At 40.7% G+C, this 24,499-nt stretch overlaps 4 protein-coding genes across 4 annotated transcripts; 3 read left to right on the top strand and 1 right to left on the bottom strand.

Moving 5' to 3' along the window:
* Positions 1-2,709: 2,709 nt before the first annotated feature.
* lman1 (lectin, mannose-binding, 1) lies at positions 2,710-10,397 on the top strand. Its single transcript, XM_028418548.1, has 13 exons — positions 2,710-2,969; positions 3,527-3,681; positions 4,237-4,344; positions 4,565-4,626; positions 4,964-5,063; positions 5,149-5,272; positions 5,352-5,410; positions 5,515-5,647; positions 5,747-5,934; positions 6,058-6,134; positions 9,459-9,621; positions 9,703-9,827; positions 9,907-10,397. The coding sequence occupies exons 1-13, from the start codon at positions 2,747-2,749 to the stop codon at positions 9,941-9,943; spliced, it is 1,554 nt and encodes a 517-aa protein (XP_028274349.1). The 5' UTR covers positions 2,710-2,746; the 3' UTR covers positions 9,944-10,397.
* A 2,009-nt stretch (positions 10,398-12,406) lies between these two features.
* On the top strand, positions 12,407-15,675 carry cplx4a (complexin 4a). The gene is made up of 3 exons (XM_028418350.1): positions 12,407-12,570; positions 13,589-13,676; positions 15,448-15,675. The coding sequence occupies exons 1-3, from the start codon at positions 12,407-12,409 to the stop codon at positions 15,673-15,675; spliced, it is 480 nt and encodes a 159-aa protein (XP_028274151.1).
* Positions 15,676-18,383: 2,708 nt separating this feature from the next.
* rx3 (retinal homeobox gene 3) lies at positions 18,384-20,068 on the top strand. The gene is made up of 3 exons (XM_028418318.1): positions 18,384-18,636; positions 18,825-19,060; positions 19,613-20,068. Exons 1-3 carry the CDS (start codon positions 18,384-18,386, stop codon positions 20,066-20,068), a joined length of 945 nt encoding a protein of 314 aa, XP_028274119.1.
* Positions 20,069-21,145: 1,077 nt separating this feature from the next.
* Positions 21,146-22,522, bottom strand: grp (gastrin-releasing peptide). The gene is made up of 3 exons (XM_028418378.1): positions 22,044-22,522; positions 21,459-21,670; positions 21,146-21,372 (listed from the first exon to the last, which is right to left on the bottom strand). The coding sequence occupies exons 1-3, from the start codon at positions 22,195-22,197 to the stop codon at positions 21,319-21,321; spliced, it is 420 nt and encodes a 139-aa protein (XP_028274179.1). The 5' UTR covers positions 22,198-22,522; the 3' UTR covers positions 21,146-21,318.
* Between the last annotated feature and the right edge of the window lie 1,977 nt (positions 22,523-24,499).

Here is a 24,499-nt window from a genome sequence, read left to right as displayed (position 1 = left end):
CCGCAGGACACCTCCTTATTACTTTACTCCCTCACTTCATGTGATAATGTTGTGCTTTGTGCTTCTGGGTATGAATAAGCACCATGAAGCTACAGGCTTCATTTAACTAAGCCTCGGCGTCACACCGGGAGGCCACTCTCCCTTTCCTCCTGATGCAACATGGGTAATGCAAACACCTTTAGGTGCACAGCAGCAGCAGCTACTTGTCTTACATGTTAAAGCTAAAGTTTAGGATCCTGACTTGTTGTGAAGCAGAGAGATGTTACAGGCTGCTCAGATTAAACGACAGCACGCTGCATCGTTTAGCTGTCACTCCCATGACGACGTCTCCTGCAGCACTGTATAATTCACTGGCCAAATATTTGTGCTGACTCATGTGATGGTCTATTCACAGTTTCAGTGACCCATTAACATCCTACAGGTTGCCATTGTCCCCCTCTAAATGGATCTATTAGCATTACTATTGTCATTCAAATACTACATTTCCTGACAAAGAGTGTGGTTTAACTCTCTAATGAGGACTTCCTCAGACAAAAGGACACAGGCCTCTATTTTCTCTGCTCCCTAAATCCACTGGAAAACCTGTGGGATTCATGAGTGAAAGGGTTAGTGTTTAATTTATCATTTCCACTCTGTGGAGTGCTTTGTGTTGTTGTTGTTGTTGTTCCAGTCTTCACTGCTGGTTGATGATCTATCCTGATTTCTATGTTGGCTTTCAGAGCCACATACTCCAAACCTAATTCATGCTGTCGTTAAAGATTTATGTTCATCATGGATTCTTTTGATTGACAATCTATAAACCGCCTCTCTCATCCAACAGCAAACAAAACACAGAAAACAGTGAAGTATAATGATGCTGGTGACCAAAAACAACAACAACAACAAAACCAAACAGTATGTTGCATACCTCACACGTGTAGCTCAGCCATTTGCTGATCATTTGCCCGAATTGTTAAAATCCCCGGATTAGTGTCACCACAATAGCTTGTTTTGTTTCGGGGTTCGTTCCTGAACCCGTAATCACAGGGATGCTGCACCTCCAGAAGCAACAGGATGAAAGTAAATAGAAAGCGAGTGGCACATAATTGTGTCATCACTCGTCTCCCACTGAGGCTTTCAGACTGTGGAGAAAGCTGCAGGACTGGGTCACCTGACCTGTCACTGACCCCTGAGCGGCAGAAAGCAGTGGGATAGCTGTTATATATTAACAGCTTTTTGAGGGCAATGATCATATATATATATATTTCAGGATAAATTAATCTATAAATGGATATTTCTAGTAACAACACTGAGCTAATAAAGCCAGTTACTCTAAACACATGTTTTTGCATTTACACACTGCAGCTACTCACTCTTACTAAGACAGGCGGCTGAATCAGCATGTCTGCACACTTCGGTGAGTTCAACCATGACACCATGGCTTTTTTCTGGCTCTGTTGTATAAACACAAGGTAATGAAACAGAGACACAGAGGCCAGTCTGCTGTTTATAGGGCTGTTTGAACTGTTTGCTTAAATTTCCTGTGTTGTCTGACACTTCCCCAAAGGTAACTGCTCAGAAGTGTAGACTCAGTAACATGCAGTGGTGCAAAGTAACTAAGTATTTGTACTCGAGTCGTTACTGTACTTAAGTAAAAATAATAGTACATACTTTATACTTTTACTCCATTACATGTTGCAGCTGTTATCTGTACTTTCTCCTCCACTACACATTTTTACAATGTCTGTAGTTACAAGTACATTTATGAATACAGTTGTGTTCATACAGCTGTTCTGGACTGATGTGAGGTCAGACTCTGCATGGAGGTGGTGTCACGCTGCCAGCTGTGTTTCTATAATGAGCCTCAGTCATGATGCCGGTGCTCTGGCTCAGTGAGCTAACTAGTTAGCTGCTGTCTGCTAACACAGGTCCATCCATTCATGTCTGATTAACATGAATCATAACATGAATCTACAGCAGGAACACTGACACAGTAAACATGCTGAATGCCTGTTTGTTATCAGCAGCCTCTCTGTTCACTTGATGCCCACAGCCTGCCTCATGACACACAGACCTGTCCATAGCTGCTTCTGGACTGAACATGTACATTAACTACACATGCTCCATTTTCATTTAAGATGATTTCTTTGATTATTTTAACCTGTTCAGATCCTTTGCAATGGAAATCAATCATATATATTCGGTGCATGAGTACTTTTACTTTTAATATTTTAAGTACATTAACAGTACTTAAGACTTTTACTCAAGTAGAATTGTTGATGTAGCACTAAGCACTTCTACTTTTACTTGAGTAAATATTTTGCTGGGTATTTACTTAAGTATTTACTTACTATTTACTTAAGTACCAAGCTTCAGTACTTCCTCCACTTCTTCCGTTAATCACTGCCTTTTCTCTGATTGGTCTGACTCTTTGATTGTTCCTGCAAACAGGTGAAGTCTCTATTGTTGTTTATTGCATTTTTTTCATTTATATGTATTGATGATTGTTTATGGTCTTTGTGAATATAAAAGAACTGAGTGAGCTGTCCCTTTAAGTATTTTTACTTTTTTGAAATGTATGAATATTTTAATCTAATTTTGTCGGAAAAAAATAGAAAGCTGTACAAAAAGGGCCACAGAAGAAGAAGAAGAAGGGGGGGGGGGGGATAGGACCCAAAAACCGTCCAATGAGAAAGCGCCCTGTTGGCCCTACAGGCTTCCCGTCATGCTCGTGGACTGTGCGCTACGTCAGCAGTGATACCGAAACATGGCGGTGTCCATGATAGCACAGCGCCGGGCTGCCACAGCTCCGGTGTTGATATTAACTTTCCTCGCAGTGTTATTATTTCACCGCAGTGTCGCCGATACCGCCGCCGGTGCCTCGACGCCCGAAGAGCCTCCTCACCGCCGGTTCGAGTACAAATACAGCTTCAAGGGTCCGCACCTGTCTCAGAACGACGGCAGTATCCCCTTCTGGATCCACACTGGAAGTAAGTTTGTGTCCAACTGTCAGCATCACACAACCGCTGCTCGGCCTGCTTTTACATTCGTCTTCCGAGGAGGAGCAGCCGGGATCGGGTTCAGGTCTGCGGTGTGCTCCGGTACTCTGCTCTGGTTCAGACGTGCTGCAGCTGCTCGCTTCGTTCATTCAGAACTCCATTAGGAAATTTAAGCCCCATTTCAACATTGAACACTCAGTGTTGAACTTTCCTCCCTCAAAAAAAAAGGCCTTTGGATTCTTGCATAACACGCTGAGTTGTCTAGTTGCTGATATGAGATTACGCAGCGCTCCTTATAGATCAGCAGAGATCTAAAGCTGATCAATAATCAATCATACAAACCTTCTACCTCCAAAAACAGACAAACAAAACACACCGAGGGGTGATTGTGACAAGAAACATAAAGGTTCAAGGTTGTTTATCAAACCTAACTGTGTATAGGCAGTGAAGTGGGCACATCATAATAATGTAAGTTCACCCATAGAGTCAGACACACACACACACACTCACGGTAAATGACTCCTGTCTCTTCCTCCTCTCCATCCAAGATGCCATCCCAAGTGCAGACCAGGTCCGCATCACACCGTCCCTCAGGAGTCAGAGAGGATCTGTGTGGACCAAAAACAAAGTCAGCTTTGAGCACTGGGAGGCCGAGGTGACCTTCAGGGTGTCTGGAAGAGGCCGGATGGGAGCAGACGGTTTGGTAAGAAGAATAGAAGGGCTGGGACCCGGGACTAGTTTGCAGCTTCAGTGTTAAAGAGCAAACTGTGACATTCCCCTTTGCACATTGGTCTTTATCATCACACAGTACGTTTGTCATAATGTAGTCACACACACTCCAGCTCCACGTCCATAAAAGAGTCTCAAGCACAAAGAATCAAAAGTTGGTGCTAAATGCACGATCACACTCTTTAACCTGATATATCATGATCTAATTAGTAAAGATTTAGACTGTCAAAAGTGTCACAAACATCCCCCAAACAGAGGCAGTATGTGCAGTCACTTATTTCCATCCTTGAATAATACATGCTGCATGTTCTATGGGTTAGAGAAGCTGCACTTCCTGTTCCAGGAGGTATTGCTGTCAGGCTAATGAGTTAAATTCTCCATATATTGCCGTAGTGATGTCAAACCTGCTACTCATTCTCACCATTATTGTTACATTAAGACATGATGGCTGCAAAATAAAACAATACTTCACAGTTTTCTTCTTCCTGTGTGTCTATGATGCTGAAATAAACGAATTTGTGTCCAACAGGCGGTGTGGTTCACCACCTCACAGGGCCTGGACGGTCCGGTGTACGGTGCTGCTGATCAGTGGAATGGTATCGGAGTCTTCTTTGACTCTTTTGACAATGACGGGAAGGTTAGTGTTAAAAATTAATTTAATTCTTGTATAAAGGCTGCCACAGTCTTTTATTTTGAAAGTCACCAAAAACAACTCTTGATGCAAACAAGTTTTTCACCTGTTTTCGATCACATTAAAACGTTTGTTTATGCTCAGGTATGGGATTAGTTGTCTTAGATGGAGATTACCTCTGTTGACCAAAAGGGATTTAGATGTTGTTTTGTCATTGTCATTCTAGAAAAATAACCCATCTATCCTTGTTGTGGGGAACAATGGAAACCTTGTTTATGACCACCAAAAGTAAGTAAATATTTCTTGTGCGTTTTCTCTGATGTCATCACCAAATTTTTACAACTTAAAGAAGATTAGGAAATATGATTATATTTGCTTGAAAAGTAAATAATCCTCCATCTTTCCTAATCTCCCTGAGGGCCAGTGAAAGCTTTAAATCACTTTTTCAGTGCCGTTCCAGTTTGTCTTAAAATTCAGAGTGTTTTTGTACCGCTCCGCTAAATGAGCGCTTACAAAAACAACACACGAGCATCGTGTTATTCACTTATCCAATAAACTTTGAGTTGTATCTTCACCACCATTGTTCATGCAGCTGTATGTATATCCATGATGTTTTTTTATCCAGTGACGGCACCACACAGGCCCTCGGTACATGTTTACGAGACTTCCGCAACAAACCCTACCCAGTCAGGGCCAAGATAACGTACTACAAGAAGACGCTGACGGTAGGAGACAAACACGTAGCGTTATTATTGTACGTCAGGCTAACAGAAGTGGAGGCTTTGAGTGTTTTTTGTTTTCACTTCTCAGGTTTTGATCAACAATGGCTTCACACCAGACAAAGAAGACTATGAGTTCTGCACAAAGGTGGACAACATGGTTATTCCCAGCGAGGGATTCTTCGGTATTTCAGCTGCCACCGGTGGATTAGCAGGTATTACTTCATTTTCTGTCAAATCTGTCATTAAAAAGCGGCTTTATTGACACGTGTGTCTGTTTGTTTCCTCTGTCAGACGACCACGACGTTTTGTCCTTCCTGTTTTTCAGACTCACAGAGCCAGGCCAGCAACCGGTAACCACGTTTTTCTAAAACTCCTCCACTATGTGTGCACACACAGCATGTAGACTAAGCTAAGCACGGCCTCCATTGAGGGTTTTTTGTCTTTTCCATTGAAGCCTCCAGTTGAATCTGAGATTCCTAAAGAAGAGAAGGACAAGTACCAGGAGGAATTTCAGAACTTCCAGCAAGAGCTCGACAAAAAGAAAGAGGAGTTTCAGAAGGAGCACCCGGACGTCCAAGGAGAGCCAAGTAGGTTTCCACCAGCACAGAGACCCAGAGTGAAGCATGAAACTGGAATCATAAACATGGAAAGTTTGCTGTTTTATTGAAAGTGTTTTCTGTCTTCAGTTGAGGATCTGTATGAGAGCGTGAATGACCGGGAGATCCGCCAGGTGTTTGAAGGCCAGAACCGGATCCATCTGGAAATCAAGCAGCTCCACCGACAGCTCGCTATGATCCTGGATGAGCAGCGGCGATACGTCTCCGTTATCACAGACGAGGTGGCCAAGAAGGGGGCGAATACCGGGTCCGGACAGGTGACTAACACGGACTCAGTGTCTCTGTTTACTTAACTTTTATACGACAGGTTATCCAAGCCTTTTTTTTTATGACTGGTTTATCAGAACCATCAGACCATTATGCTGTATATTCTCTCTCAGGTGGAGTCAGCCAACCAGCAGCTGGGCTCTGTCTTAACCACGCAGCAGGAGGTCCTCAGAAACCTGAACGAGTTGAGGTTAGTGTGTGTGGTCACTCTTACAAAAACGAGCTGTTGTTTTTGCAACAAACATAAAGAGACATCCGTGATACTCCAGAAAAACAAGGAAAATCCTGAAGGTTTAAATCCCTCAGATCATCTTTAATCTCAGGATGCAGCGGCTGCAGCATCACAGGTGTCTGCCGGCAGCATAATCCAGCTGCTTCCTCCTCTGACTCGCAGTCATGTGCACACGCTGGCTAAAAGGAGCCATCACTGCACTTTAAAGACCTAAGAAGATGCAAAAATGAGAGTTTTTCGCTAATACAAAGGACCTATTATAATTACAGCATGATCAGTATAGTAATATCCAGCTGTAAGCTTCTTCTTTCCTGTCTCAGTGCACAGGTTCATAATGCTAAGATAATACAGCTTAAGAGATTTTATGGAGTCTCAAACGACTCGTTGCTTTTGGTACTTATTGTTAGTAAGCCTGATCGGGTGTACGTAGAGTCATTTTTGACGTGTTTTTGTGTTAATAATAGGGATTATGGAGAGCAAAAGTTTCTCGATATCGTCGTGCACTTGTGACAGTATCAAAAACGGTAGGTCGTTCAGGCAAAAAATGTAGCTTTGTTTCAGCGGCAGTGCATCACAGCGGAAGGACGTGAGAACTACAACGACCATACTTCCCTTATCGTCCTTTGAGCTCAAATTTAGAACCGCGAAAATGGTGGACGCAGGTGTCAGTCGCAAAGGAGAGGCAAGCATGGATGTAGGAGAGAGAGAGATGAATTTGAAATTGTGAATGCTCCAGCAGCTTTTAAGTCAGATGCGTGGAATTTCGGTTTTGCCGTGTCAAGAAATGAGAGGGGAGATAAGCTGACGGACACACGTAAGACGATATGCAGACACTGCCACACAGTGGTGGCTTACACGTCGAGGGAGAACAAGCAATATGAGAAGCGAGGTCAGGAAAAAAATCCAGCCAGGCCAAAAGACCCTCTAGGAAGCGTTTACAACCCCATTTCCCCACAACAGTACGAGAGCTCAAGAAATCACAAGATGTAGCCTTTTGGTGAATATATAGCCAAAGACCTACGGCCGTTTTCTGTAGTGGATGACGAGGGATTCAGAAGGTTAATGAATACGCTGGAGCCAAAATATAAAATCCCGTCACGGACATATACTTCAGTCAAACACTGTTACCAGCTCTTTAAAATTAACACCTAACCTGTGAGGTTTTTCACTCAGTGATTTTTTTTGCCTTCCCACTTGATATGAAAACTATTATTGTGATATTATCGCATCGTGAGATTTTGATATCGTTACATCCCTAGTTAATAACATAACAACAGATTTAAAAAGCAAAATTTTTTTTGTTACAATTAATCTGCACAGTTTTACAGCCAGTCAGCCTGTCTGGAAAATGACATGTTATGTTTTGATCACGTTGCTTTGATAGGGGATATTTGCCTTGTGGCTGCCGTTTGATTGTGTGTTTAATATTTAACCCACCATCTGCATAAAGAATTAATCGGAATCACAAGATATTAAAGATTGTATTTTATGTAACATTAATCTCTTGTATCATAAAAGAACCAAGCTGTTTATATGCCCTAAATCCAACAGGACATTCATTCTCAAATTTTCATTTTCTTTATCACATTCCTGACCCCGACACTCACGCGGTCACACCCGACTGCCACGTTTGCTACCTCACAGTTCTGAAAGTGAAACATGAAAATATGTAAAGATTCAGCATATTAGCGGTTGAAAAATTTAACAGTAAGCTGATGGACAGCGAAGCAGCGCAGACCCTGGCAAAAGGCTGCAGCTGCTCCCTCTAATGTGCTAATGTGAGCGACTGATCTGTATTACTTTGTAGATTAAGTCCTCAGTTTATCCCGACTCGTCTTTTAAACACCGACTTTATGATGATAGGACTCCCATCTTCCACCACCTCCCAACATACAAAGAAGGCTTTCTGCCCATAAATGGGTCACTTGTGGTAGATGAAGATTAGATGTAGGCTTTAATAAATGCTCACTTACTTTCTCAGGGGAGATTTTTTTTTCTCTCCCCTCACTGTGAAACAAATTAGATTTTGTTTATATGTCATCCCCGTTTTCAGACCTCGGCCATGTGGTCGAGCAAGAAAAGGCCACATCTTAGCACCATTTTTTGTCCTTATCAGATTAGTAGTCTTTAAATACATCTGTCATACACAAGCAAAAACATGGTTTCCCTCCAATTGATTTCTTGTCGCGCTCCCTCCCCGGGGCCTTCTTCCTTCCACTGCTGGAAATCTGTTCATTTGTCGAGTCACTTTTTTTTCTCCCCCCTTCTCCATAATCGTCTTAGATGTGTTTAAGATGATAAGGGAAACTTATTGCTTTCTCCCCGCGAGTAATCAACTTTAAGAAATTACATTTTGTGAAGAAATGTGATCCCGGCTCAGACGCCTTCATTCCCCCTCTGAGAGTGTTTTACAGCTTCATTTGCTGCTGAAATTGAAAGTGATGGCACGGCTCTTACAGATTTCACACTCCGGCCTCGACAGCAAAGATTTGTATATTTATATGTTCAGCCTGATTGGTCAACAAACCTGATTTTACCCGACCTCAGCTGTCCTCCAAACTCTAAATTCATTCTCCTGTAAGTGATTTTACATGTGTGTTTGCACAGTTATACAGCAAAATAAACTCCCAGTAATGCTTCAAGAAAATCCACTTTATGTGAACAGAGTTGTGTATTTAATCAGATTCTCAGTAGTGTAGTTTTCTGTGTCTGAGCCGGTTTAATATTTAACCAGAATTTGGGCTAATTTTGTCTCTTTTGTGCCAAAATATTACGATTTTTCTTATTTAACGCATAAAATGCACTAAAATTGTGCTTCTTGAATTCACACGCATACAGTGTTTATATTTGTTTTCAGACTCTTTGTTAAAATAACATTTAAATGTAGTCTTTAGCTGCAGCTAGCCTCTTATAGGTTGCATAATCCCAATAGTGTTCTTCTGTTTCTTAACCTACTGTACTTGTAATCTGTTGTAAGAACATGTTTTTATAAGGGATTAATTTAGCAATCATGACCTCTTTTTTTATATCAGATGGTAATTTTCTGTTTTTCAAACTTTGAGTAAATGGAGCCTCCAGTGAATAGGGATTAAAAGATTAATTTTGGTCAATTTATATGTCTATAAATAAACAATGCCACACAGCATATTTAATTTGCATCATGTTTCACAACATGAATCCATTCAACAATGATTTCTTAGTGTCCTCGGGGAGTCCCTGTGCAGTGTTAATGCTTCTACAGGGATAAAGTGTAAACCCTTGGTCTGTCTTTGTCTTCTGCAGAAACTCCTTTTATGAGTCCCTGAAGCAGATCGGCTCCGTCCAGCACCAAGCTAACACCGGCGGGATGGGGACGTACGAGACTATTCAACACTTCAACGACATCAAGGAACATCTGCACACGGTCAAAAGGGACGTGGAGCACCTGGTGCAGCGCGGTGCTCCGGTACGGATCAGAGTCTGGAGTAGTTTTTTGTGAAAGAGATGAGACTTTTGTGCACTAACTCTTGTTTTGTTTTACATGCAGAATCCGGCTGAAAAAGCTATGAAGTGCCCCGAGGTGCCTCCCATGCCATCCTGCTTATCCACAGTTCATTTCGCTATCTTTATTGTCATCCAGTCGGTCCTGTTCTTCTGCTACATCATGTACAAGTAAGACACCGCCGCTCTGAACGTCTTTGTAGATTTACGTCCCTTCTCTAACTGTGCGTCTTCTCCATTTTTTTTGTAGAAGTCAACAAGAAGCAGCAGCAAAGAAGTTCTTTTGATGAACTGCGTTAGTAAAACAAATATGTGTAAATGAGGGAATGTCTGTTTTCATAATTTGTCTGTTTTTGATTATTTTCAGATTGTAAGTTATTGTACTTGAAAAAAATTTTTTGGTTCTGTTGAAGAGATTTGTTTTAATTCATTGAAGATTTTTAATTTTGATCAGTAAAATGTGTATGAGTGCCAGCGTGAGACTTGAGGATTTCCAACATGATGTATCATGTTTCTTACAGTATTTCTGGTTGGTCAGATCCTTAGATTTTGTTTTCAACAGCATCAATCTGCCACAGTCCATTTCCACAAACAAAAGAAGAACCTGTGCTTTGAAATGTGCAATTTTGTATTAATAAAAACTGCAGGACTACTGGTGATAAAAGCCCAGATCAGTCAGTTTATCTGCTCTGAATGAAGCGTGTCAGAATCTGAACAATTTACATAAACATATAAACATAATCTCCTCTGTGGTGTCTGCTTATTGTTACACACAAAATGAGTTTCTACCTAAAATATCTGAAGTCAAGGCCCTTCTTGATTGTAAAGATCAAAAAGTTGCAATCTGTTGTAACATGTATATAGTTATTTCCCACATTCTGTTAATTAAACTAAAGATTTTCTACCATAGATGAAGCCTTACTTACATTTGTGCAGAGTTATCATCCCCCTTTGATTAGCAGTAGTACAAGCCATGCAGTCCGTGCTGTAACTGAAACAATGTGAGAAACAGGATCGTTAGTGTCTACAAAGCAGGAGAAGATCTACAAGTTTATCAAAGAGCTTCAAGTTTGAAGAGCTGGTGTGAGAGGTTTTATCAAGAAGTTCAAAGAGAGTCGAACAGAACCAGACTGACAGAAGCAGGAAGAGAGATGTGTCTAAAGAGCCGAGAACAACTGCAGAGACACAAGGAGGTGTATAATCCAAAGAACACGGGTCATACAGTCAAACACTGTGGTGGCAGTGTGGGTGATTCAGTGTGTCTGGAACTGTGAATGTTGTCAGGGTGGAAGAAATCATTAAAACTGAAGAACTGAAGAATATTTTGAAAGAAAACCTGAAACAGTCTGCAGTAAAACTGAGTCGTCACGTGCATCAACATCTCTTCTAATGTAGAGCTACCTCCAGGAGAGCAAAAATCTTAAATCTGGATAAAAAATGTTTAAAACAAACTCTGTGGAGTGGACTAAAGACCAGGGTCCCTGCCAGGAGACCATCAAATCTGGAGAGGCCTGAGAGATTCACCAAAGAAGAATGGAGTAGGATTCCTCAGGAGACACCAAGTGACTCCAGTCTAACAAAAGACACACAACTGACTATTAGTATCAGGGTGTCTGTGTACAAGCTCCCCAAATTGGAAATGTGTTTAAATTTATTCGTTAAAATAAAATGCGGGACATATTTCCAACATTTCCTGACTTTTTTTGGTCTCGACAATGTGGCCTTCCAGCCAAAACCTGTTCCGCATGCTGTGCTTTAGATTATGCGTCAACAAGAAGTGGCAGCAAAGATGAAACTCTCTTCTTAGCCCTTCCAATGCTAAGCTAAATGCTAATGTTACCTGCTACCAACATTTATACTTGTTATATTAAACACCAAGTCTGTAAATGTAGTCTGGATTAAGGTGTAGTTCAACTACTGGGGACCATGAATGCCTATAAATGATGCTGGTATCAAAACGCTGGATTATTCTGACAGTTTATGAGGGATTATTTAACATTTGTACAGTGAATATTTGCAGGTTCTTTTATAATTTAGGGCTATTAGCATGTCTTTAAATTTGACAGGTTCCTGGTTGAAGACTAACGGTGGTGACATGAACTGAGAGAGGTCTCCTCCTCATCTCTCATCTTCCTGTCAATCATCCTGCCTCTGAACAATAGCACTGCATGAGGGATGGCTTCACGGGGATAAACAAGGCTGTAATCCCGCTCCTCTCTCTCTCTCTCTCTCTCTCTCTGTGTAAGCTGCACTCGGGCCGCCCCATACTTCACTAATATGATTAAGCAGCAGTGGGCGGAAGCAACATGTGTGTTGTCACAAACGGAGGACACCAGTCTCCAAAACCATTTTATAATAAGTGTTGCCCTGAGTTTTACCAAAGACTGCACAAAGTGTCACATTTATTAAAACAAATATCTGCACGGGTCCGCATGGTTTAAAAATAGAAAGAAAACAGGCCATCTGCCTCTTAGTATAGTGGAGCAGGGAGGATTAAATCCAGATTATGGACGAGGCAGAAACGTGTGTGTGTGTGTTTAAGTGTGTGAGCGTGTGTATATGTGTGTGTTGCTTGTCGTCAGTGTGTCCTTGGCTTCCATAGACAAGCAGCAGGTTAGCCAGAGAGTTACCACTGGATTTGACAGCTATAGAGAAGCCACTATAAGAGGAGCACCATCATTATTTGTTTTTTTATCTGCAAAGAAATTATCATCGCCCTCGCTGAGTGAACCGTCACACAGCTCAACGACATGGCTTTCTTGCTGAAGAGCATGATTGGAAACCCCCTGTCAGGAATGGGTCTTGGTGGTGGAGGTGATAAAGAAGAGGAGGCCACCCCCTCAGATCCAGCCAAAGCAGCAGGGATGACACGAGAGGAGTATGAAGAGTACCAAAAACAGTTGGTGGAGGAAAAGTAAGTAGAAAAACCCACAGTGATGCCACCGGCCTGCTGAAGACAGCATGTCTGCAGACACACACACACACACACACACATCATGACCTTGACTAGTCGTTTCCTGTTCCCTCACATCCTCTCACTGTTTTCTTTCCTCATCATTTTTCACATTTAACCAAACATCCCTGTGTTAAAGTATTATTCAACTTTACGGTGAGCAGGGTGTGTTTCTGAGTGATGCCTCTGTGGCTGAAGGTCACAGCTTCCACCATCTTTGCTGTTTTTCACTACAATTTCTCTACTTAATAATCCGCCGAGGCTGAATGTCATGGAGGACCTCGATCAATAATCTCCTGTAATCTGTCATCTCTTTCCACCCGTGAACACACCGAGTCCAGTTTTGTGTGAAATGCAGTGAAAATAACGCACTTATTAATTATTGTTTGTTTCAGCTGTAGTGAGGACGATTTATGTCACTCAAAATTTATTTTCAGTCCATTTTTTGCTAAACAAAACTGATGAATTTTATTTGCGACAGTACATTCTGTAGCATCAAGCACTCTGTGTGTTACATAACAGTTTTAATCCAGCTAACTTTGTGTTGTTTTAAAAGACGACACAAAATAACACTCTGAAACTGAACATGTTCTGTTAATGAACTGAGTTCTATGAGAACACAGACATTTGATATAAGTTAATTTAAAGGTCTGTGTGACTATTAAAAAAAACATATTTTATTAAATGATGATGTGTGAAAAAACTCAACACACTGTGTTGTTGTTGTCGCGCTCCAGTTTCAGTTGTAATGTCTTGGCTTGATATCAAATCTGCTTGACACAGTCTGGCCCAATAATCCCAGCTGTAATTGGCTGAGGGAAAGTACCTGAAGATGCAGGTTCGTCTCAGTGGAAAGTCCATAAAATCATGATGCAAAGATTAACACACCATGTTGTAATTCTTAGCAAGCTGATTTACTGCATTATTATTCTGTATTTTGTTGACTTTTTATTGTAATAATCCTATTTGTGTCTTGCAGGATGGAGAGAGATGCAGATTTCTTACACAAGAAGGCAGAGAGGGCAACACTCAGGGTGTGCCTCAGGGATAAATACAGGCTGCCAAAGGTACATCAGTGTCACAGTGACTGGATCAATTCAATGAATGTGTTTAGTTATCACACAATTTATAAACCAGCAGGACCTAAACGTGCAGAAAACATGACTTTCTGTCTTATACCTGAAATAACACCGCCTGCTATGTTTGAACTAATCACGTTTAGCCTATTTTTAAATATCACCTCTGCTTTGAAACCATATTTTTAGCATCAAATTCAAACAGCACGAGTACAAATGTATGTCCTATATATAAACTATAGTGTGTTATAAGCATTTAGTCCATATTGTAGATTGTGAATCCCTCTTTTGTGCAATAAGAGGATCATAAATTATTGTACCCCCCCCCCCCAGTGGCAGCATTTTGTGCCCCGCCTGCACAGGTAGAAAAGTCCGCCTCATGGTTCGGTGTCATTAACTTAATCTAACATCTGCTGCAGCCTGGACGACAGGAGGTGGAAGCCCTGCCAGTAGATTAGCGAGAAAGACGTTCGTTCAGTGTCCTGGAGACGTTTAGCCTACACGTCCCACATTACACCTTGAGTCTTACAAAGCCAAATGCCACTGAGCAGGTGTCCCAGGCTCATTAGGAAGCACCGGCCACTGTGAACTGGCTTTAAGAAACAACAACATCTATCTTTGGTGGATGTGATCTGAGCACTTCCAGGATTTCAGAGGACTCTGAAACAAAACATAAACTGTAATGGAGGGAGCAAAAAAGGTATGTAGGGAGTTTATTGAAAGATAAAAACCTGAGTGACTTCCAATCCTGTGAAAGAATGACAATGAAACTAAAAGAAACCTTATTTTTTTTGTAGTTTGTGTATTTTCGATCACAGGCTTTCTACTAACGTGTCTTTTATTTGCCTGGTGACCTTGGCTGCTGTAGACATTTCATACAGCTTCACGCTATTGTGCGTGTGTGTGTTCCTTATAACACCTTACAATAGGTGTGGGTTTTTTTCACTGCTTTCCTTTCAAATTTAAACCTCACACACGATGAGGACAAAAGCAGACATGAAAAAGGCTGAGGTGCCTTTATCATAGCTGCAATAAGACAAACAGCATATTCTATTGTACCTGGAATGTAGGAGGCTGACGGCACATGTACATTGTACCAGGAAAATGTTCATATTTACTGAAACAAATGTCCATTAGAGTGGAACAGAAACAGGAAGTCGGTGCTGTTCGTCTGATGGAATTAGGGTCTCGTGCAATTGAAGTTATCTTTAGCCTATCGTTGGGAGTCAGAGTGGAAAAGCTAAAGCACGTCTGAGATAATCCCACAGATTGAAGTTTAAAGTAGTCACAGTAGGACAGTGACTATTGCATGACTACTCCAGAAAATAAGTGATTCGATTCCGTTTGTGGGCTTCAAATTTGACATTTCTGTGAAGTAATGATACACAGAAGTGTGGATAATAAAGTCAGAGGAGACGTCTTCACACGAATGCAGACAGACATCAGGAAAAACCTCGAATGCAGGTGCTTGGACGTGGATTAAGACAGATCAAGAGGTCAATTATGTGTTTGTACTGTTTGTAATTTAAATTCAAACCCAGGCAAATGTGCTGTAATGTTTTAAATGTGTAAGGAAGGATCAAGGAACCAGGTAGCCTGGTAATCCTGTGAAAAGCCTTTAAGCCAGACATCAGGTAGATTACAGGTAGGTTAGTGTTTTATGATAAATTTCCATGTCCATGGTGCGTTAAAAGCAGACAGATACGTACTGTAATCACTGCGTCCATGTTCTGATCTCTGCCTGGATCTTTGTCATCTGCAGAGCGAGCAGGATGAGAACATGATCGAGATGGCCGGGGACGACGTGGACGTCCCCGAGGAGCTGCTCAAGATGGTGGACGAGGACGCCACGGAGGAGGAGGGCAAGGACTCCCTCATGGGCCAGATTCAAAACTTGCAGAACATGGACATGGACCAGCTGAAGGAGAAGGCTTCCGCCACGGTGACCGAGCTGAAGAGCAAAGCAGAGGAGAAGTGTTCCGTCATGTGAGGGCGAAAAAAAAAAAAAAAAAAAAGAAGGAGGAGAGAATGAGTTCACTTTCTGGGAATCTACAGACCCAAATGTGGTCTGGTAAAAACACACATTCACATTTATTACAATCACTGAAAGGGCATCATCGTTATGTAATAAAAAAAAATAACCTGCCAGCTCTTAACTGAATATATCGTATCATTGCAGTAAGATAAAAAAAATCTCGTCCATGTTTTTTTTTGTTTTGTTTTTTTGTAGAAGAGTGATTTTTCCCTGAAGTATACACATCTGTTTCACATGCTCACAGGCTTCAATACATTCCAGAATCACAACTTTTCTCTCTATTAGGAGACAACATCAACCAAGCAAAAAGCAATAATTCCTTTCTTTCTTTTTTTTTTCTATGTGGTGTCCGAATCAATTATGATTCTTAGTTGTGTGTGTTTTTTCTTTGGGTGTTACAACATACACATTTGAACTGTAATAAAAAAGAAAACCCATTGAGCCTGCAGAGACATTTGCAGATTTGCACAAATCATAATTTTAAAATACTGAATAACATTTAAAAAAAAACAATGTACATAAGCACTGATGGCTAACAAATGTATTGTTCAAATAAAAAATTCTATTAAATATGATTTGTCAGTGTTTTTAAAGCCTTTTTTAAAACCCTGCATAAAGTACAGGAGGATCAGTGGCTCCTTGTAGATATGTGTGTAGATTAGATCTTTAAGATTAAGTAACAGTTAATCCTATCTACCTGAATCAAAGCTAATGTGGTGAGTAAAAGAAAAAAAAAAAAGGTCTTAATTTAATTGGGCATTATACAAACAGTTAGTACGATTAGACGGCGAGGGGTCGGGGCGGGAAGGACGGGGATCCACAACCTCTCAGAGTTTCACATGAACCCAAAGTTTAAACGGCTGTGGATTTGTGAAGTCTGGAGATTACATCTAATAGGATCAGAACAGCCAAGGTTGTCAGGCTGTGCCCTCTCTCTCTCTCTCTCTATGTCTCTCTCTCTCTCTTTCTCTGCAGATGAGGAATCAGTGGGTTGTAGGAACAGTCTCAATCGCCCACATTCAATATTTCAAATCAATTCTAACACGGCTGCCTCTTCATAACTATAAGCACCACAACAAATCAAGGGAGAGAAAAGTGTAAACAACCGAACCATGAATGAATGTGAAGTTCAAAGTTAATAAACAAATAAATGAAAATTAACACTGAACAATCGAGATAGCTACAATAAGACAGAAAACATTTAAATAGTTAAACGAAAGTTATCATGGTAAAAGTATTTAGTCATTACATAAAAAGCAAAAGTTAGCTTAGCATAAAACAGCTAAATATCTGTAGCTAAAAGTAGCAAAAGGCTACACGATAAGCTAAGTGTTGAACTAATAGGATGAATAATCTAATGAATAAATTGAAATGGTACAAACAGACCTGTTAACCCTGTTTTATCCACGTAAACTCTGAATGTGTACAGACACGGGGAAGCTGTTTTTGAATTTTTACATTTTAATGCTAAGCTAGGCTAACCAGCTTCTTTTCTTATTTATAATCTGTCTCAGACGCCAAAGAAAGACCTCCTTTAATCTCTAAATTACAGGAAGTCACACTGATTTGTACTCTGAATATTATTTAACATGCAAAAATGACACCTGTGAAACACCTGATGGTGACTCGCCACTTTAACAATAATCAATAACTTATCAAACACTCTGTGCTAACAGATGGCTGCACATACATGACAGTGGGACGCATGTCTTGAAGGTTTGGGGTGTGTGTGTGTGTGTGTGTGTGTGTGTGTGTGTGTGTGTGTGTGTGTGTGTGTCCACCCCCTTCTCTTAGCCAAACAAAGGATAAGGTCACCTTCTTTAATTAGGAAAAGCTAAATAGTTTTAGGGGTTTTAACTCTTTTGAGTAAAATAATGTAATCCCCTTAAGCTGGATTACCACACTGCTGTCAATCTTTGTTTCCTGTTAAGTGGCTATAGTCCTAAAAACTGTTATTGTTTGAGCTTTGTTACCCTCTTTGACTCAACACCTGTAAGATCTGCTGCTTTATGAATTTAAACACATCATTCAGTGTAATTTAATGAGCCCATTAAAGTTCTTTTTATTCATTAGGAAGTTCAAACTAAACAATTATTCAACTTAAAAAAACTGTCTGTTCATTTTGGCAACAATATCTTTGATTAAATATTAAGCTGCCATCTTGCAATCCCTGTCCTGACCAGAAATCTTGTAATTATGATTTTGTTGTACCTTAATCTGTGGGCCTAATCTTCCTCCTTTTTTTCCACAGACTGACATGAACATGACATCTGGAGGAGTGGAAAGATGGTTTTAAGATTTATGTAAGTAGGTTTAGAGCCAGTAGCACTGGCGGATGCACTTGAGATGGAAGGAGGAGTCAGGGGAGGCTGCTGCCTGCCTGCCTGCTGCCTGGATGGATGGGCGCAACAGTTACCCCTAAATCCAGCAGGACCGAAGTCCAAGCGGGACGTCCCCTCTCTGACGTGCAGCGGGGGTGCCGCATGAGCACGGGGGGGGGGGGGGTCTTACAGCTACTTTAAAAGCCGCCCCCGAGGATGCTCCACGACCACTGAGCAGGATACGGGTGTGTGCGCACGTTTCCCAACGACCCCTCTAAGATTGAACTTTTCAACAAACATTTTGAGAACTGAGGACATTTTTTTTCTGGACTTTATCAACAAATGTGGCTTCTTGGATCAACTTCACAAGTGATGATGATGATGGATGAGCGCATGTCTCCTTCCGCACGCTCAGTCCAGAGCCCGGGCAGTAACCCGTCCACGGTCCACAGCATAGAGGCCATACTGGGATTTAAAGAGGACTCCATCTTCCACAAGTCAGCCTCCTACAGCGTGACAGAAAAAGCCACAGATGCTGAGCGGAGTGTCGCCGTGAGCCACATGAAGAAAAGCCATTACTCAGACAGCTGTGACAGTAAGTAGACCCTCTGACACACACCTGACACATTCCGCGGAAAGTTAGGAAACTTTCACAAAACTTTTTTTTTTTTTTAAATAAAATTATCAGCTTGTTGTAATAAATAGTTTAAACTGATTAAAAAAGTGGACCTACTTCAAACTTTTATTGTGAAAGCGGTTCTAAACGGCGGCTCCTCTCCGCAGGTGTGTGCTGTGGCAGCAGCTCGGGTGAAGCCTCCGCCTGCCCGGACTCACCGGACCGAGACGGCAAACTGTCAGACGATGAGAACCAGAAGAAGAAGCACCGTCGGAACCGAACCACCTTCACCACCTTCCAGCTGCACGAACTGGAGCGCGCCTTTGAGAAGTCGCACTACCCGGACGTGTACAGCAGAGAGGAGCTGGCCCTGAAGGTCAACCTGCCGGAGGTCCGAGTGCAGGTGTGTTACTTCACAACAGGCAGGAGCCCTTAAACCAAAGAAAAGGAAATAATATTAACTGTTGTGCCTCAATCAAAACACGTGTAAAAAAAATAAATAAATACAAAATTATTAGGTTTTCACAATAAGGGCTTCCTTCAGAATTTTACTAGGGCGTGTATTATATTATATAAGTTATACGTATTTGTCTTTTGCATTTATTTAAGAACTACCTAATTTATTTAATTTTAATATCTGATATTGTAGTAAATATTAGTAATATTTTTCTGTACTTCTAGAAAGTGCTTGGTGGAAATAGTGCACAAATGTATTTCTAAAATCTTTAACTTATTTTATTTGTGGCTTTTTTATTGTAAAACATAGAGGAAACAAAATATTGTTCTTAAATAAAGAAATTCACATAGTATTGATTAGTTACAGAACTTAATGCTAAGTGCTTAAATTAAGCTGAAATTTCAAATTTTAATAAGCAGTGTTATTGATCCTATTATCATTTTTTTAAAACCTTGCCAAATGATTTTCCTATTAAAGATTTCTTTATTTTCTTTTCAGGTCTGGTTTCAAAACCGCCGGGCTAAGTGGCGTCGTCAGGAGAAGCTGGAAGTGAGCTCCATCAAACTCCAGGACACCTCCTCCTCTTCCTCTTCCCTGCTCACCTTCAGCCGCTCTCCCACCAGCTCCCTGGGCTCCGGCTTGCAGCTGGACCCCTGGCTCTCCACTCCGATCACCAGCTCCACCTCCCTGCAGTCGCTCCCAGGCTTCATCGGCAGCTCGCAGGGCCTCCCGGGCACTTACACTCCTTCCCCTCCATCTTCCATGCCCTCGTCTTTGCCGGCCTCCTTCCTCAACTCCCCAGCCCTGGGACACAGCCCTCACCTGCCTCACATCGGGTCAATGTGCCCCCCACCCCCGGCGTACCAGTGCTCAGCTGATCCAAGGAACTCCAGTATTGCCTCACTGAGGATGAAGGCCAAGGAACACATTCAGTCGATTGGGAAGACGTGGTGATGCAGGTTACATGAAATCTGTCTGAAAAGACTTCATTGCAGACTGGATTGTTTTATTCTGGAAGAAAACAACCTTGTTTATGCAAGAGCTGCAACAAAAAGACACTACTGTGAAACTACTGATTCCTCATTTTCTGGAGTATTCTGTTCGTCATCTTCTCTGTAAGCTGTTTTTACTGTAAAGTTTTGCATTCGACCTGAACCCCATCGCTGTCTGTTTATACTTTTCCTGTTAATGGAGCCTCATTCATTCTGATTTCCTGCTGTTTTTCCTCCAAATTCCTGGTCTTTGTTTTTAAAGATGTATATGAAATGTCATTATTTTGTCAATACAATAAACTATATATGTAGGAATGCATTTAAAAATCTGTTTTCTTAGACAGTTTGATATGTTTGAGAATGAAAAGAGGATTTTTTTTTCCAAAACAAAGCAGAAAAGTATCAATTACCTGCAGCTGATCAACAAAAACACTTGTTTTTAAGCATAATAAATCATTCTGCAGATTAAATATTGAATATAGCACCCCTGAACAGGGGATGGCAGGGGACACACTACTCATAAAGAACATTTAAGGCTATCAAATAAAATATAACCTGTGTTACTGTACATTGAAATGAGTTTAATTATCTAAAGTGGCATTAACAGACATGGTGGCTGTGTTATATAAAGAAGCAGCTTAAAGACTTCCTCTCTGTGCTTACACAGAATGAGTTTCTCAACCTACTTATTTCCTGCTCATTAACTCCTGTAAACTTTATCCCATTCAGTCCTGGGATTAGACTCATAATGGGGGTGAAAGTGGCTTGTACCTCCATTGTTCACCAATCATCCGTGACAAAAAAAAGAGAACTCGAATGAAAACTTTCTTTAAAAGAAACATGTGTGTCTGCAAAGCCCTGCTAATCATCTTCCCAACTATTCAAAACTATTTTTAAAAAAAATCTGTAATCATGAACACTGCAACGTTTTATTCGCCTAAAAATTGAGTTTGTTCGCCATCTAGTGGCACCAAATGGTAACTGCACAGGTGGAGAACAAACGTGATGTGAAAAGCATGATCTGACATCCACAATGCAGTTATACATACAATGTTGAATTTATTTCAGCTCATATAACATAAAACCATCCAATAATCCAAAGGCTGCATGATGCATGCAGAAATGACTGAAAAAATAAACCTTATATCAGCTTACAGCAGAATCAAAATATACAGAACTGACATAACCGAGCGTGTTGAGTGATGACAGCAGTCAGGTGGAGTCACTGTCTTGGAGTTTCAAAGCCAGAAGAAGCAGCTCTGACATCTATAAAGCAGTGATTAAACAGAGAAATGTCACCAGTTTGTTTTTTTCAAATTGTTTTTTTTTTAAATTAAAGCCGTCACACTGACCTCTCTGAGATTATCTCCGCCTTCTTCTCTCCAGCTGCTGGGGAGCCTGTTTGGTGTTTGTTTTTGGTTCTTTGGTTGCAGGAGTGCCTCTATCAGGTGCTGGAATCGGCCTGTAACCTGGTCTGTCTCTGTGGAGGTGAGGTATTCACTGTCATGGTTCGCTTCTTGCAGCTCAGGCAGGCTCTCAATGCTCTTCTTTCCCATCAAATGACCTGTGGGGTGCAGTGATAATTACAATCTGTGGTCTACATAGGCTGTATATATATATATATATATATACATATATATATATATGTATATATATGTGTATATATACACATATATATGTATATATATATGTGTATATATACACATATATATATATATGTGTATATATATATGATTTTACCACATTTTAAGTGACAAAAAGCCAATTTAAATTACTCTCAGCATAAATGTAGATAGAAATGAGTTTTATTTATATCAATTACTATTTTATGAAGTATTTTTTTCAGAAACAGAGAAATATCTTTAAAAAATATTAATATTTCCACCAGATAAATCATGTCAAAGCAGTATTGAAATGAATTTCTTTGACTCACTTACCTACAGCCCAGTGATTACCGCGTGGATACATCTTTCCAACAACTGCCGCAGGACTCTCTGTGCAGTGCAACATGCAAGGCACTGAAGCCAGGATAAAAAAAAGTGGCCACACCGGTCTGCAAGTCCATGAACAACACAAGCACGCTCCGCCCATGTTACCGGAGACACTCTGATCTAAACTATAAGATTATTAATCCGTAAACTGAAGTGAATCCGCGGGTTTAACTTTAGAAAAGCTCCACCATGGTCGCCGCTTTTATTTTGTGTGTGTGTGTGAGCCGACGTGAGGCGTCCAGTTGCGGACTTGCTGAAGTTCTCCAGCCGGTGCCGTTTCATAGAAATGAAGAATGATCAAAGTTAAATGCCCCTCCTGACACAGCTGCACGTCAGAGAGGGCTTTTTTAAAAGTGCCATGCGACCGAAATGAGAGAGTGATGATGATGACAAATGATCATCTATAGTCTGTAATTATTGATCGCTATTGTTTGCTCAGAGTTTGCCTGGTGATTGCAGGGGGTGTCAACGTCATCACGCGATGATGGACAGGAAGACTAAGTGAGTAATGGCTTCCGTTTCAACACGTAGAAGTCACGAACAAGACTCAGTGCTCAGGTCATTTAAACCTTCAAATAGTCCTTTAAGAAAATCAGCAGATATTTCTTTTTTTTTTTTTTTACAGATTGGTCATATATCATCATATTATCACTGAAAATTAATATATGCCTGTACAGCAGAGAGAAGTATATTAGCTCAAATATTTATTCGATGAAATCTATTAAGAAATTTTGTTCAGCATAAAAAGTCAACATAAATACCCAGAAACATATATGGATATCTGTGTTTTTCCAATTTATAAAAACCTAAAAAACAGGCGCTAACACACACACACCACATGATTCTAATGGAACCTTGGATCAAGTCACCATATCATGGGACTGGTAAAGCCACAAAAGTCAGAGTAAGGGGTTAATGTAGTGGACTTTCACACAGGAGTCTGGGGTTTGTTTCCTCCTGATACCATGTGCTGTTTTGTTTTTGCTGGATTTGGCGTAACTACTGGTTAGGGTTAGGAATTATAAACAGGGTAGACACATCTATGTTTCATTTTCACGGTATGAATTATCAAACCCGTGTTGAGTTTTCTTGGTGAGGACAGGCTGGTTAAAGCTGAGGTCTAAAAACATCAGAACACTGACACCCAACTACATTTATGCCTCTTGAGCCGAGTGTGCTTGTGTAGGACCTGCAGCTAATGGTTAGCTGCCTTCTTGTGGCAAAAAATAGCTACTACAGCTAGGCTGCACATTTTTATGACACAACCGTCTCCTCTGAACATTTCCTTCACACTCCTCAGATTATAATCCAATGGAACAGAACATAAAAGCCCAAAATGTGGCTTCTTTTTTAATCTGGTCCACAACTTTGTTAATTTGAACTGTTCAAAAACAAAGAGGTCAAATAAGATGCCAGGAATTACAATGATGAATATTTGTGTGTGTGTGTTCAGTTACAAGAAACAACGTCCAGATTATTAATGGGCACAGACTATTACAGAGTATTGAAGCGTCTGGAAAGGTCAACAAAGTGAAATTATGCACACAATAAGGCACCCACGTATGTACCTGTGTGAAACTCTCATACTTGACTGATCCCTTTCATGACAGTATTGACACACAGATTGCTGCAGGAAGAGAATACATGAGGACAGATAAGGAGTCCGTGCAGGTAACTAACATTTTGTGTTGAAAAGGTTAAGGGTTTCCTCCTCAGGTCACAACCCCGCAGCAGGATGTTGGAGAGAATAACATGTCGTTTCCCCATTCACAGGATGACCTTAACAGAACAGGATGAGTCACCTATGTTCAAAGGGCAGCAACATGTAGAACGCAGAGCACGGTGCCATCTGAAATACTTTTCACTTCATATTTATTTATATTTATAAATTCCAGGATGCTGAAATACAAAACCATGAATGTTTATGTCTTGAAATCATTGATGAAAGTGACCAAAAAGCTTTATTTTATACTATTCTAAGCACTCACTTGAAAAAGAATAAGTTAAAACTTACTACACAATGAAGGTTTGAACTTGGATGAACACATGGTGTGAGGTGAAGGAGGTTTTTAGTGCGTCACTTACAGCCGCTCACGTCTGATTGCTGCCCTTGATCACCAGCACTACAGAAAAAAATAAGGCGGCGCAATGAAACTACAAATACATTAAACGTGTAATTGCCATGTCATTCATCATTAGAGTAATCAAAAGTTTGAACTGTAAATGCTTCACTAAGTTTTTTTTTTGGGGAGGGGGGGCTGGGTTAAAACAGCAGATGGCACTGTGGGGTGAATTTAAGAAGGATGGGTCATATGAGCTCCATTTAATTGTCAATATAACTCATTATGATATGAAATGTCAACAGAATCTTCATGTTTGAAATAAATATTCATGTTAAAATC

The sequence above is a fragment of the Parambassis ranga genome, chromosome 12, assembly GCF_900634625.1.
Source record: "Parambassis ranga chromosome 12, fParRan2.1, whole genome shotgun sequence".
Lineage (NCBI taxonomy): Eukaryota > Metazoa > Chordata > Actinopteri > Ambassidae > Parambassis > Parambassis ranga.
The sequence above is the reverse complement of the archived record's forward strand: the minus strand, read 5'-3'. Positions and strand labels throughout refer to the sequence as shown.